The following is a 14,104-nucleotide window of genomic DNA, read 5'->3' on the forward strand; positions in this document are numbered from 1 at the left end:
ACCATATTAATACTAATAAAACCCCTAATAGACACCAGACTGTGAGGCCATTAAAATTCCAGGCATGGCCGGGAGAGCAGGATGCAAAATTCAGAGACAACAACGAGGAAAAAGCAACTCACAGCAATTTTGAGGAGAATCTGGTGTGATTTTAGGAGCATCAGCTGCTTCTGCCTTAGTGGTTGTTCAGAGACTCTGTTGTGACCCCCTGCACAGCAGAAATGGAATATAATGAAAGATAAGGAACAATCAACTCCTTCATCAGTAACAGCTCAATGAAAGGTTTGGTTCTACACCATTTAAATTGCACCTTAATCCCAAACTTGAGTGAAACTCTCACCCCAGAGTGCTTTGGATACTGGAACAGTTGCAAAGATTTTCAGAGTGAGAATCTGTCCATGAATTCTCATTCCTGCCTTCCCCTTGTTTCCTGTCTGGGTCAGGCAGGGCTTCCCCCACAGCCCAGGGATCTTCCCACACCAGCACAGCTGGGCACTGCTGCCAAAATTCTCCCCTTTATTTGCTCCTGCCTCGGGTTTTGCCCTCCCCCAGTGGAGGAAACCTGGGAGCCAATTCCAGTTAAATAAACAAAAAGCCAGACCCAAACAACATTGCCCAAACCCGAGGGCCGTTTGGAGCAGAGCAGTTTTTAGACTCCCTCTGGGCCAGAACAAAGATCTAAAGACAAGGATCTAAATCAAGGGGCTTCCTTTTACCCCAGCACCCAAATTATTGCGGTTTGGGATTGATGCAATCTTAATATCCAGCAAAATACTGGCATCTTAGGAGCTGGTTAGACCAGGAAGCTGAGTTTAGGCTGCCCTGGGGGAAAATCCTTCATCCAGTTCAGGGTGCCAGAAGAGCAGGTGGTGGGTAACTGGTGGATTTCCGCATCCAAAATCCCAGTTCTTCAATAAACCCTATTTTTGGCCTTAAAAACAGCAACTGAATTAGAACACAACAGCTGGGTCTGTATAAACTCATCTATGTAAACCAATTCTTGAGGCTTTCAGCCATCAGTTCTGAGGATCAGGCCCATTTTAACCTTTCTCTTGCTACCAGGTCACACATGAGCATGAGACTGAAGGGAAAATATTCCTGCAGGCTCAACCTGTGCACCTGGATCAGCTGAAACAAAGACACTTCAAAAGAGACCTCTGAGCAAGGAAAGGAATGAAACAAAAGCAATCAGAATGTGTCAAACCTTCCAAGGTAATTAAACTCTAATTAAGCATTCTGTTCTCACTTTGAACCACAGATCACACAACTGGAGCTATTTTCCACAAGGATTGGCCAGTCACATGTGGCAAACGAAAAGCAACTTCCAATTGATTTTGTTTCACTGTGTAAATCACTGAATTGGGTAATACGTGGGGTAAACAAATACTGGAAATAACAGACCCTCTCCAAACAAAGATAAATGGAATTTTTACTCCATATATTGCTGCTCCAGGTGGATCCTGGCCTTGGATCGATCCTTCCTGGCTCACTGCAAAAGGTCAGCAAAAGTCTGCCCCAGCAAGAATTTCCTTGCAAATATTTGCTGCTTTTCTGGAGAGAGAAAAGGATGGATTTGGTTGGATTCCGTTTCAGGGTCTGAATACACAGAAAGCCTCTAACCCTACCCCCATTACAATGAAAAGGCCCATGAAATCTTCATTTTGAGGCAAATATATGAAGAAAAGGGCAGGTTACTCATGAACCCACTGGAGACTCCAGAGCAGAATTCCCAAGCAGCTCCAGCTGGGAGAGGTCACTCCAACTCCTCCTCTTTCACAGCTGGCAGAGGAGCTATAAATCCAATTTTGCCACCTTTTCCCTCCCTACACTGCAGGATAGCATTTATCTGTTATGTAGGTGCACTTTCATTTTACTGAATGTGCCAGAAATACCTCATTAATCCTGGCTGGCTTTCAGCTGAGTCACTCCACATGAAGGAGAAATAAGTATTTATGCAATTATTTTCTCCAGTTTTATGAACAACAGGTTTTGTGTAGCATTTGGTCCATATACAGCCTATCTCTTTACTCAGTCAAAAAGATACAATGAATCCCATTAGCAAGTGAATTTCTCTTTGTCATTTTATAAAAGCCTTTACCCAGTCATCCCAAAGTACAGACAATATCTGATTAGAAGCTGTAATTTGATAAAGGCATGATTTTAAATAGTTCATATAAACAGCATGTCCACCTCTGTGCTGGAGAACGGCAGATTTGTGAAGCTCACAGCAGAATATAAAAGTGTAGGACATGAGGTTAGGGAGAGTCAGCCCAGAAATCTGAGAGACAAAACTGAGGCAGTTGCCAGATTTTAAATGAGGCTTGGGTGCAATTCTCCAAAAAGAAACCCCAATCAAAGCATCTTAATGAGCACAGGTAATTAAATCTCGTTTTTATATGTGTCCTTTAACACATAATTTGTCCAGTAGGACCAGATACGTCCCTGCACTGTTTTATGTGGTCCTTATCCCATTGTTTGTGAAAATGGCAGGACTTTTCCTGCTGGGTTCTCCTGGGGACTGCAGGTGTGTCATTCCCACTGTTAGGATGTGGAAAATTAAGTGCCACAGAATCATGGAATGGTTTGGGTAGGATGATCTGATTAAAGATGACTTGATTAAAGATGATCCAGTGCCACCCCAGCCATGGGCAGGGACACCTCCCACTGTCCCAGCCCGGCCTTGGACACTTCCAGGGACGGGGCAGCAAAGAGTGAAGGAGAAAATGAAATCCAGCTTGGAAATAGAGCCTGGAAAGCCGGGCCCATGGGGATGGACATCGCTGGATTCCTCACGGGAGCACGTGAAACTCCTCCCACGCCACACGATCCCTTCGGGATCACCCCACTGGGATCACCCCTCCGTGCCCAGCGCTGCGGCAGCCAGGGCAGCACGGGGCGCGGGCAGGGGATGCTGGAAGGCGCCACAAAGCAGGGATAAAACCCCGTGTGAAACATTTTGGGAGTTTTCTGTCCAAGCCCCAGTCCCGGGGCAGTCCCGAGCGCCGGGGATCCCATTCCCAGGACAAGGCTGGCATCCCGCGGCAGCCTCCGGGATCGCGCCCGACGGAGCCACGAACGCTCCCACTACTCCTGCTTATTCCCTCCCCGGATTTTCTCACATCCTACCGCTGGAAAGCCAAAAATTCATTTCACCAGCGCGAAAAAACTACGGGTTTTTTGTGATGGCTTAGAGCAGATGAGCCCCTCCCTCCTTTTACCTGCGAGATTCCCAGAGTGTTTAAAAGCTGGGAAAACACTCATGGACAAACCAAGCACCCTGAATGCCTCAGCACCTAACTCCCTACATTTGGATTGTCAAGAAACAGAACCCACAGGCAATAAATACTAAAAAGAAAGCAACCACAACAAACTTCTCCCTGGCATCTGTAAATCCACGCAGGAAGTGTGGAGCAATCAACAGAGCCGAGGCCCAGCTTCTAATGAGAGCCTTGTGTTTGAAAACAGCTTTTCTTTACACACTACAGGGCTCGTGGTAGTGGCAGAATATTCCCTAAAAATCAGAGAATGCTTCATTAGTGTTCATGGAAACAGAAGATCAGTCTGCCCTTGTGAGAGTTAATGAGTACACAGAGATTTCACATCCTGCCCCTGATCTCAGCGCCTCAGGCTGCAGGGTTGTTACGCACTGCCCACAATTGCTCAGCAACAGGGCTCAGATACAACTCTCACTGAATTAATTTTATCTGTGTGATTACTGAAATTAATGCCAATCTGGCTGCAAGTCACAGACTTCGAGAGACGCTCACCTACTTAAATATTAATGATGCTTTTCTGCTGTAAGGTGTAAGGGAAAGGAAAGCTAAACACTCACAATTACAGGAATAAGCATTGACAGCAGTGCAAGCTGGAAAAATAAAGGTGTTTCACTCAGACAAGTGCTAAACAAACCCACTTCAAACACTGGCCTCCCTCCAGGGGGCAAATATTGCTTTATTAAATATTGGTCAAGCAAAAAATAGAAGATCTCCTTTATTTAAGAAAAAAGTTTTGAACTATGATAAAGATACCTCGAGGTCTTGAGCGACTTTAGCAAGTCCTGGTGCAAATCCATGTCCCTTCGTCCCTTTAAATGGAGATGGAGATGATGTGACCGATCCCATTTCTCCCAGCAGCACCAGGATTTATTTCCAGCAGTTGTGTTGACCTCTGTGCTGTTTAAATCACTCCACTCGCATTTTGTTACCTGCAATAAAAACATCTACGGAAAAGAAATATAATGGGAAGTCTTGATATTAGATCTGTATTTTTCTTCCCTAATGCATTTGATTCCAAGATTTTAGGATCACTACCCAGAGTTCTGCTGCAGTCTGGACCCTCTCCCTCTACCCACTGTGCTATTCCAGTTTGCTGGTTCAGACCTGCTCAAAAACTGGAATAACTTCTTAGCATGGATCTGAAAAGTGGGGTGAGCAGCTCCACACCTCCTCTCTGATCCCTTTTTCTCCTTCCCCTAACACATAACCTTCTGTCTCCACTATTCTGACCTGCAGCATGGATTTTGTGGGATGAAAGGGTCCAGGGGTTTGGCATTTCCATGAGGTGTTCAAGAAAGAACAAGGCTGAAGGATATAAAAAAGGCTGTGCTGGAATTTGGTGGAGCAATTGAAACCAGTCTGTAAATTGTTTTTTATTCTCCTTTTTACACAGAGCCCAAGCTCAAAACCCCTTTGTGAGGGGCTGTTATTGTGGAGGGTCCATGTGTAGGGCAGAAAACAGAGACCAGGAGTTCTCAAGGATCCATGGACAGCACCTGGCAGCCAGCTCCAAACACAGGCAGCCCTTGCCAAAAAGCCATTCACTCCAGGAGCAGCAAATTCCCTCATTCCTTTGGCCTTCTGAGGCAGCAGTGATGCAAAGATAACTCAGTGTGCTGGTACCAAAAATTAAACCAAAGCAGCTCCTCGATCCTGTGTCATACACCCCCCATAACTCAAAGCAACGTGGATTCCAGGCTGCTTTCCCAGCCTTCCCAGGCAGTTTCACTGGAAAGAATCATCTCAGAGCTGGTTGATTTAACCACTCTTCATTTAAAGGCCAAGGTTAGAGTGGCTTTTTTTGGTCTTCTTTGTAATAGGAGTGTTCAGCCAGAGATAGCTGCGTTCTATCAATCACTGCATGAGTGAAAGGTGAATAAAAGCATTTACTGAACTGTCATATCCCTGATGAAACAACAGCTGCTGCCAGCTCGGGAGGGAATACATTAGCAGGAGTAAACCTGGAAGATAAAGGGCTATTAGTCACAACATGCCTTTCAATCCCTGTTTGTGTGAGCAGTTCAGCTCCGGAATGAACATAATCCTTATTTACAATAAATTATGCTTATCTTTGCACTGTGGGGTACCTTCCACAGCGATGGCAGATTGATTTTATTTCCTTCAGAAACACATTTACCTTCACCACAGCCAGGGTTTGGCTTCCCTGAGAGCCTCCCTCCCCTCCAGCTCTGTTCCTACAACACTCCTGCACGTGGAAATCCAACATTTACCTTTTTCTGTTTTTAACTCAAAGCCCCAGACCATGATTCTGTCCTAGAAGAAAATTAGCTTGTGCTAATTGAATGACAAAAAACACTGCACCACAAACTAAGTGGGACTTTTTTATTTATTTTCAATGTTTACAGAGATGGAAATAAATACAGGAAAGAGGAGATTCTTTTAAAAGAAATCAATCAAGTCTTCAAACAGGAAAAATTGTATCCAAGAGCTGCTTCAAACTGGCCACCATTCCAGAGATCAGAAACAGGGTAACAATAATGGGAATAACTAAAGAGAAGCATTGCCACAAACCAGGGTGACACAGCGGTGAACACACAGCTGCCAGGAGACAAAATAACCACACTACAGCAGGAGTCTCACATATTTACAACAATCCTATCATACAAAACCAGTGGGAAGCGTTTAGGGAGTGATTTCTCCTCTGTCCAGCTGTAAGATATAAAAGATACACCAGAGGGTTTGGTGGTTTGGTTCCTCTCTCCAATATCCACGGAAGAGTTTCCGCTTTGGGCAAAGTTTAAAAAATCCTTTGTATTGCAAGAATTTTTCGTCCAACCTGAACTGCTCTGCGTTTCCATCCTTGCTTGTCATCACCACTCATCCACTGGGGCAGTTGGTCAGAAGACAAAGAGTTTGTAAAGTTCTTCCCAGATCTTTATCGATGCTCTGCCCTGTAGGCTGGAAAAGTGTCCGTGCGGTGGAGCTTCACTGGGCTGGAAACGTCTTCATGGAGAGCCAGATGGAAAAAACAGAACAACCCCAGTTACACACAGGCACCTCAGTCAGTGTCTGACACACGGGAATATGGGAGCTAGAGATTACTTAATTAAATCTATCCCTGCTCAATCTGCTGCTCCAGCTCAGAAATATCCACACAGGTTTTCTTTACCTTCAGAACAGAAACTTGTACAAAGCAAATTATTTTTTTCAAAGTTCTGACTTTCATTTAGAATGTAAAAATGCTCTTTTAGATCCTTTTTTTCCCAGTCTAACAAGCAAGATATTTTTCTAAATATAAAACAAGTGGTTTGTACCCACACAGCCAATTTATCTCATGCCAGCTCCATGCTGAATTCCTGAATTCAGCCCTGGTTTAATAAAGGGCTCCGTGGAAGGGCACAGTAAGGCCAGTGCACAGACTGTGCCACCAGCAGCTCCGCCTCCCATGCCCTCATCCATGGAACAGCTCTGACCAGGCATGGAAGCGCTGCTTTCATCCTCCATCCCTCCCCCGGATGGAGCTTTCCGCGTGCTGCCTGCCCCATCTAGTGTCGGAAAGAAAGAACCAGGAAAAATATCTCCTTTAAGGCTTTTTTTCCTGGTTGTTAGGGTTAGGGTTACACCACGCCGGCACACCCCCTGTGCCGAGCTGTCCATCCCAAACAGGACATGCCCTTGTCCCCACCGAGGCTGAGTGCCACCCTCTGGGGAGGTGGCAGGGCAGTGCCCCTTACCTGGCAGGCCGAGGAGCTGCCCGGTGCTGTGCTGCCGGGTGATGTGGTGCCAGTAGGCGCTGCGGGGCAGGGGCACCACGGTGCCCAGCGACACCGCCCGCTCGCTCATCTTCAGCTGCAGCTGCAAGGCAGGACAGCAAGTCAGGGACAGGCTGGAACACTGTCTGGGACAGCACAACCACTGCAAGAACTGGTACTGAAGCAGCCAGAACTCCCCCCTGCCCGGGTTAGTCTGCATGGGCACAGAGCTCTGCGTTAGGAGGGCAAACAGCTCTGGGACAGGAGGGCACACAGCTCTGGGTTAGGAGGGCACACTGCTCTGGGTTAGGAGGGCACACAGCTCTGGGACAGGAGGGCACACTGCTCTGGGACAGGAGGGCACACAGCTCTGGGACAGGAGGGCACACTGCTCTGGGTTAGGAGGGCACACAGCTCTGGGACAGGAGGGCACACAGCTCTGGGACAGGAGGGCACACAGCTCTGGGTTAGGAGGGCACACAGCTCTGGGACAGGAGGGCACACTGCTCTGGGACAGGAGGGCACACAGCTCTGGGTTAGGAGGGCACACTGCTCTGGGACAGGAGGGCACACAGCTCTGGGACAGGAGGGCACACTGCTCTGGGTTAGGAGGGCACACAGCTCTGGGTTAGGTCCCACTGCTGCTGCTCCAGCTCACCTTGGTGCTGCCCTGCTCCTGGGCAAGCCCTGCTGCCCCCGAGGGCAGTCCTAACTCAAGCAGCTGAAACAGAAAGCGGGGGTGAGCAGCAGGCAGGGCAGTGCTGGGATCCTCCCCTGCCACCAGAGGGGCTGCCCGGCTACACCTGCAACTTCCCAGAGCCAGATCCCGCTCGGCACACGGAGAACCTCACTGGGAGTGTTTCACAAGTTGTTCTCATTAATTCTGAAGCATTTTCTATTCACCTCCCTCCCCTAGAGCCCAGGAAGGTGCCAGCTGATGGCACAGGAGTGCAGCAGGAGAACTGCATCCTCCATCCAGATTCCCTGCAGGAACACAGCCAGACGCGCTGGGAGGAGAGCACAGGGGCTGCACTGCCCTGCTGGGAGCCCCATCCCACACTGCCCCCTCGTGCAGGGCCCTCAGCTCCCTTTCCTTACATAATCACAGCCCCTGGTTATCGACATTGCACTTAACACATGAGAGCTGACTACTTTAAGGCACTTTTGCTTCCATTAATTCAATAAGGTACAAGCTGATAGAAGTATTTGGATTTTATCATCAGCTTCACAGTGCAGCTAAAACTCTCCTCCCAAAGCTCAGGGAAACATCAGTTCAAACATACCAAAGCTTCCCTAGACTTTTCTAATTTATGAAGACAGCTTTTTACAAAAGAGTAAGTTTTGAATTTTGGTTTCACAAAACCAGAGGTGAAAGAACCTTTTACAAGAAAATCAGTGTATTTTGGAGCAAAACCCAATAGCAAACATAGAGAAGGAAGGAGACATTTCCAAGTTATTCAGAGGTACCTTCAGCCTCCTCTCTGTGCAGGGACACCTGTGACGGGAAGCTAAAGAACTGGAATTTGGTTTAATAAAAAAACTTTAGTTTAAAACTAAAGCAAACCAAAGCCAGCTCAAGTCCTGCTCTGACAGGAGCCACCTCCACATCAGCTGGATGTGAATCACTGCCCCAGGCAAGGTCCCACCTACACCACACTGATCAGAGAGCTCCAGCCCTCTGCAGTGTCACCACACACCTCAGCACCATGGAAACAAACCATGGCATCTTTTCCAGGGAGTGCCAATCAGCAGAGCACCGTGGGGAGGGCATGCTCAGCTGCAGGTATCGTTTTTTGGAGGTTTCATTTATTGGGGAGCTGGACAGCGAGCTGGGGCAGTTTGAGAATGGTTCTGCTGTCAGCAGGAGAGCAAAAACCAACAGGCTGTGTTGGGGGAAAAACCCCAGAGACACAGCCAGAGCAAAGCTGAACAGTGCCACAGAGAAGGCCCAGAGGAGATGCCCCTCCTGAACTTGATCAGCAGGGGAGAAAGCTGAAAAAAACCACAGCTGAGGACAAAAATTAGCATGTTCTGTCCTGAATACACAACATTTCATCAAAGCACCTCAGACTGCGAGCACAGGAGGCTTTAATGGTGATTGATTTCATTTGCACAATTAGCCTCTCGTGTCTCTGTGGCAGCAGAAGGAGGAGGCACAACTCGCCCTGGCTGCATCCCACAGCAGCACCTGGCACTGACATGGAAAATGAGCCCCTGCACACTGAAATTCTCTCAGATTGGTTGTGACCATGGCTCCAAAAGGAAAGAAAAGAAAGATGATTGAAGATTTCTTAGGTTTGGTTTCAAAATCAAACCTGAACAGGTCTTTGCTTTCCATTCTCTGGCAATGTGAAAGTGAAAGGAGAGAAACCTGGAGGAGAAGAGCCACCAATGACCAGAGTGGATTTACAGTCACTAAACAAAGGCAGCTCGCTCTTCCCTTTCAAAGAGAAAAGGGAGGAGCTGTGGATTCACTGAAAATAAGTTGTGGAAGTGTCCCAGACGTGCTCAGAGCTCTCTTTCAGCTCCTCAGCAGCACAGCCAGGCTGAGGCTCCAGCCCAGGAGGTGCCAGACACGTCAGAGCACTCCTTGGCAGCTTTGCTCCAGTCCATCACCATGGGATATTCAACTCCCTTTTTCCCTTTCTTTTCTCCTTTTCCCTGCACAGGAGCCCTCAGGTGGTTTAATCAAACCTTCCCCTCAGCCCTGGGTAATCCCCCCATGGATGTGGCAGTGGTCAGGATGCCAGGAGCAAAGAGAAAACACTCACTGGATTTCATTTCTCACCACCACATCTCCTACCTTCTTCCTTTACTTGCCCTTTCTGTAGGTAACAGCTCAAGCTTCACTAATACAAAAATTTACACAGGGTAAGGAATTCTTGGAGACAGAAACAATACAGACAGCTTAGAAAAAAGGGCAAAGATCTGGAATGAAGCCCTCGGTGAGGTGTTCAAAAGCAGCAGAAAAATACAGGGGAAATCAATCAATCTGAACAAAGAGGTTCTTGGCAAATATTCTGTGATCAGCAGAAAAAGCCACCTGATACAACAGAGCTCAGCCTGAGCTTCTAAACCTGAAAATGCTTGGGCCCCAGAGAAGACACAGAGCCCTACTGAGTATTTCAACATTTCTGTGACAGATGTGGGGAACTCATATCCAGGACATATGGACTCAGCTGAAACAATTGTATTCTGCTACTGAGCTCCAAGACTTTCAGTTCAGCTGGAATATGCTGTTATCCCCTCCCTTGGCACTGCAGGGTCTACAAAATTAGATTTAGGGGTCGTGGTGGGACACAGTGTTTGTGAAAAAGCTTTTTTAGAGGTTGTGCAGCTGCTGCCTATTGAAATCTACAGCAACTTTGCATCTGCTGAGTCTATGGGCACTTGTGAGATGGAAATTTTACATCATCTATTAAAGACGTTATTCCAGAAATGCAAAGCCAACGAACTTGGAATTGCCTGTAGACCTATTCACTGTCGTTTCAGAACTGATCCCTGCTTTCTGAACATGAAATTGTTCCCTCAACAGGTTCCTCCATCCCTTCTGACCTTGCTGGGCTACAAATGTTACTGAAGTTATGCTGACCTAGCCTAGGTTAATTTTAATCTGCTTAATTTAGTCACTGTTGAGTTCTTGTCTCATCTATCCATCTGTCTCCACTGAAGACAAATTTAGATATTTTTGAACAAGAGCTCCCTTCATTAACTAGAACTAAGAGGTTCTTGGTTTTAAAGAAGAAAGTAAAACCCAGCAAAGATGGTGTTAGATGATCTTTTACTGGAAAAGGGCAAACCAGCAGCACTGCTGGCTGCAGGTGAGCTCTTCTCATGTTTCTGAAAGAATCAAGCAAAGTGTCAAGCTCTTCCCAGGGAACCTGTCTGATTCTTCCCAAACCATCCTCGGAGCACAGACACCACTTAGCAAATGGAAAACTGAGCAGGAGCCACATTTTGCAAGCAGACTGATGAGAAATGCTTCCAAACAAATTCATGGTGCTGATTAATCAAAGGAAATTAATGAGACTGTGCACTGACAGGAGCTGATTTTCTCTGTATTAATTCACATTTATCGATAACTTTGCACCCACAGACATTGAGGACTCTCTTTCCCTGTTGTTGTTATCCTTGAACAGGAACTCCAGTTATACATATTGCCCTAAATTTTATAATCAAGCAGAATTTAATAATAATAATAATCAGAATCCCCCTGAAGCAGCACAACTTTGGGTGATGACCAGTGTGGAATCCCAATCCCCATCCCCATCCCAACAAGGCCCATACCATGGAGTTCTTCACGCTCTGCAGCAGCCGCTCGTGTTGCTCTGCTATGGCCAGGGCAGCCGAGTGAACCTTCTGGTAGATGGCTTCCCCCTCCCTGGTCTGAAAGATGAACAGCCCTTCTCCCGTGTCACACATCCTGCCAAGGCAAGAGCACAGGGCATCCACGTGGGAGATGGAAGTTTCCAGGTCACCACGAACCAGCAACACCTTCCTGTGCTGCTCTAAAAGTGCCATTGCACGAGGAGTGAGGAAACAAAGGTGGCTGAAGAGGGAACAAAGTTATTTCCACCTCTCTGCCTGTGGTTCTGTGCAGCCCTCGTGCCATTTACTGTTCCAGGCCATGTTTGTGTTGTTGTCTCCAAACAGACTCAGCTGTTCCATCACAAGTGTGAAAGCTCTGGAGAGTGCCTGCACAAGACCCAGATTTTTTCTCTTTAGGCTCTATCTGGAATCTGTGCCAGGCAGCATTGATTTGTCTCCCCCCTTTGGACTTTTAATGAGTTTTGCAGACTTTTGTCTTCCCCTTGAAACAACAAATACAAATCCTCAGAGTCCCAAATGCATTGTCCTGTCATGGCTAATGCATGATCAGCCAAAGGAAAACGTGTCCCTTTCCCCTCCCCAGGAGGGCTAAATCCTGCACTAAGATGGAGGATGGAAACTTGAGTGCCTCCTCCCTTTCCAGGTAAGTTAATTGTGTGATTTGCTTCCCCTTCACTGCTGTAATTCTCTAATGTGCTTATCTCAAATAATGCCTCCAGTATCTCCTCACAAGGGTTTGATGGCTCAGTTCAATATTGCTCCAGCTTCACCCAAAGCTTGTTACCACTGAGCTGGAGGAGCAACGCCTCTAAACCAAGGAATTCCATTCAGCTTTCTTATAAACCCGTTTGTCAAAAAGATCCATGCAAAACAGGAGTCCCTTCATTCCTTTCATTTGCTTTTGGGAAACAACTTGGCACCCACTGCCCTCGACATCCAACTCCACTTCTCCTGAGAAAACTCCGTAACTCTGCGCCCAAACCTTGTACGAACTCTGGAACGATGCTCACCTCTTCTTCCCAGATCTTTCCATCCAAACCCCTGGCTCACTGACTGCTTTGTTTAAGAATAACTCCATACAGTACCATAGAACACTGTCAGCCTCCACCCGGCATCCCTGGGGATACCTCAGCTCTCCCACACCCTTCAGGCACTTTGGCAACTGCTTCCATTCAGCTGGGATGGAGAGGGGTTTTATTTAGGTTTATACTTGTTTCAGTATTTTTAACAGAGGATTTTTTTTTTTTTAGTTTATATTTCACTGTTTTAATTGGGGTTTTTTGGGGGTTTATATTTGTTTCTATATTTTAATTGGAGTTTTTTTGTATGAATGGGTCCAGACTGGCCTCTGGCTGAAGATCAGCTCCCTTATCCTTGGAAACCCTTTGGAAATGGTCCAAGTACCCCCAGGAAGGCAAAGCAAGAGAACAAAGTCCCACCTACCTCCCTGCCTCGAAGGTGAACCAGGCTGGGTCCCGCCCGTAGCGCCGGAGGGCACTTAATGGCCAAGAGACGAGTTTGACTCTGGGATTCTGGATGTCCCAAAGACAGATATTCTCAAATGTTATCTGCAAGGTACATTCCCCATGCACATCTAAATTAGGGGATGGCATCAAATACACATTGAATCTCTCTGGGAGAAAAACAAAAGGTTAGTCTAAAATCCCTGCCCAGCAAACGTGGAAGTCATTCAAGGAATTTCCTATTTTCCATCTCTAACACAAGATCTTATTTCCACTTAGAACTGCTCATTCCCACACAAAGAATTCCTTCCAATAACTCAACAAACTCCACGTTTGGGGCAGTCAGATGCTGCACCCAAAGGGCATCAAATATTTGTGTGTGCACTCAGAGCCTGAGGAGAGCTGTGCCAGCATAATCCTGATATTTGCAAACAGCTCATAACATTGTGTGCATGAATAAATACATTGCTTGTGCAGGTAATGAGCTCATTTGCATAGGAAAGTGGAGTAGCCACGGAGTCAGGTTTTGCATGCAATTACTGTTATTTATTATTCTCTTTACAGAGCCTCAGTCACTGACATCACACAAAAAAACCCACACAACAAATAGTTCCCATCTCCAAGAGCAACTAACTCATCTGAGAAAGAGAAGTGCTACTCCAAAATAATTCCAGTTAACTTATTTATTATCACTGGCAGCAACTGAAACTAAAAGCCGAAAATAAACCCCTGAACAACCAAAACCAACCCCCCCAAACCAGGAAGGAGGGCTTGGAAAAACAGTTTTGCTCCTCTTTATTTCCAATATCTGTACATACAGTCCAAAAGGCTTGAAAATAAAGCAATTAACAATTCAAAAGGTCAATATTTCTGTACCTACCACTCTGCTCCCTCTCTACTCCAGATGCCAACAAGTCAGGCTCTCCAAGGCTAATGTCATTGATTCGTGTTCCCAGGCACTCCATCTGCAGCACCTTGCACCACTCATCTGCCTCAAGCTCTGTATAAATGCCCAGAAAATCTCTGTGTAGGTACATCATATTTATAATTTCACAATAATGCTCTGAGCTTTTCTAAGGAGCGTCACTGTTTCACCCACCTGACTCACAGGCAAAGGTTTTGGAGGTGTCATCACTGAAATAAATGCCCACAGCGTGTTTCTTTGTGCTTTTTGGCAGCCTCGAGATATTCTTCACATTATTGAGCTCTGTGACCTGGAAAAGCACAATTTGGGATTTTAATGAGGAGCTTGGGAAGAGATCTGTCCGTTCTTGACTGGGCAAGGGGAGGTGAGAAGGGAAAGGAGGGAGAAAAAGGTGGGACA

General features: G+C 46.6%; 1 protein-coding gene across 3 annotated transcripts in view; it reads right to left on the bottom strand.

The window, feature by feature from the left end:
- Positions 1-5,608: 5,608 nt before the first annotated feature.
- Positions 5,609-14,104, bottom strand: part of DOK5 (docking protein 5) — a 31,959-nt gene continuing 23,463 nt past the window's right edge. Inside the window, exons 3-9 of one of the 3 annotated variants that reach the window (XM_019284500.3) lie at positions 13,880-13,994; positions 13,661-13,780; positions 12,761-12,911; positions 11,276-11,411; positions 7,647-7,709; positions 6,971-7,091; positions 5,610-6,239 (exon numbers count right to left, since the gene is read on the bottom strand). In XM_019284500.3, coding sequence (XP_019140045.3) covers positions 6,172-6,239; positions 6,971-7,091; positions 7,647-7,709; positions 11,276-11,411; positions 12,761-12,911; positions 13,661-13,780; positions 13,880-13,994 — 774 coding nt within the window. In that variant the 3' untranslated portion in view covers positions 5,610-6,171. Of the gene's footprint in view, positions 6,240-6,970; positions 7,092-7,646; positions 7,710-11,275; positions 11,412-12,760; positions 12,951-13,660; positions 13,781-13,879; positions 13,995-14,104 lie in introns of all 3 variants that reach the window. The other 2 variants (XM_019284499.3, XM_010396795.3) reach the window with 2 other exon arrangements.

This window comes from Corvus cornix, chromosome 20 (assembly GCF_000738735.6).
Source record: "Corvus cornix cornix isolate S_Up_H32 chromosome 20, ASM73873v5, whole genome shotgun sequence".
Lineage (NCBI taxonomy): Eukaryota > Metazoa > Chordata > Aves > Passeriformes > Corvidae > Corvus > Corvus cornix.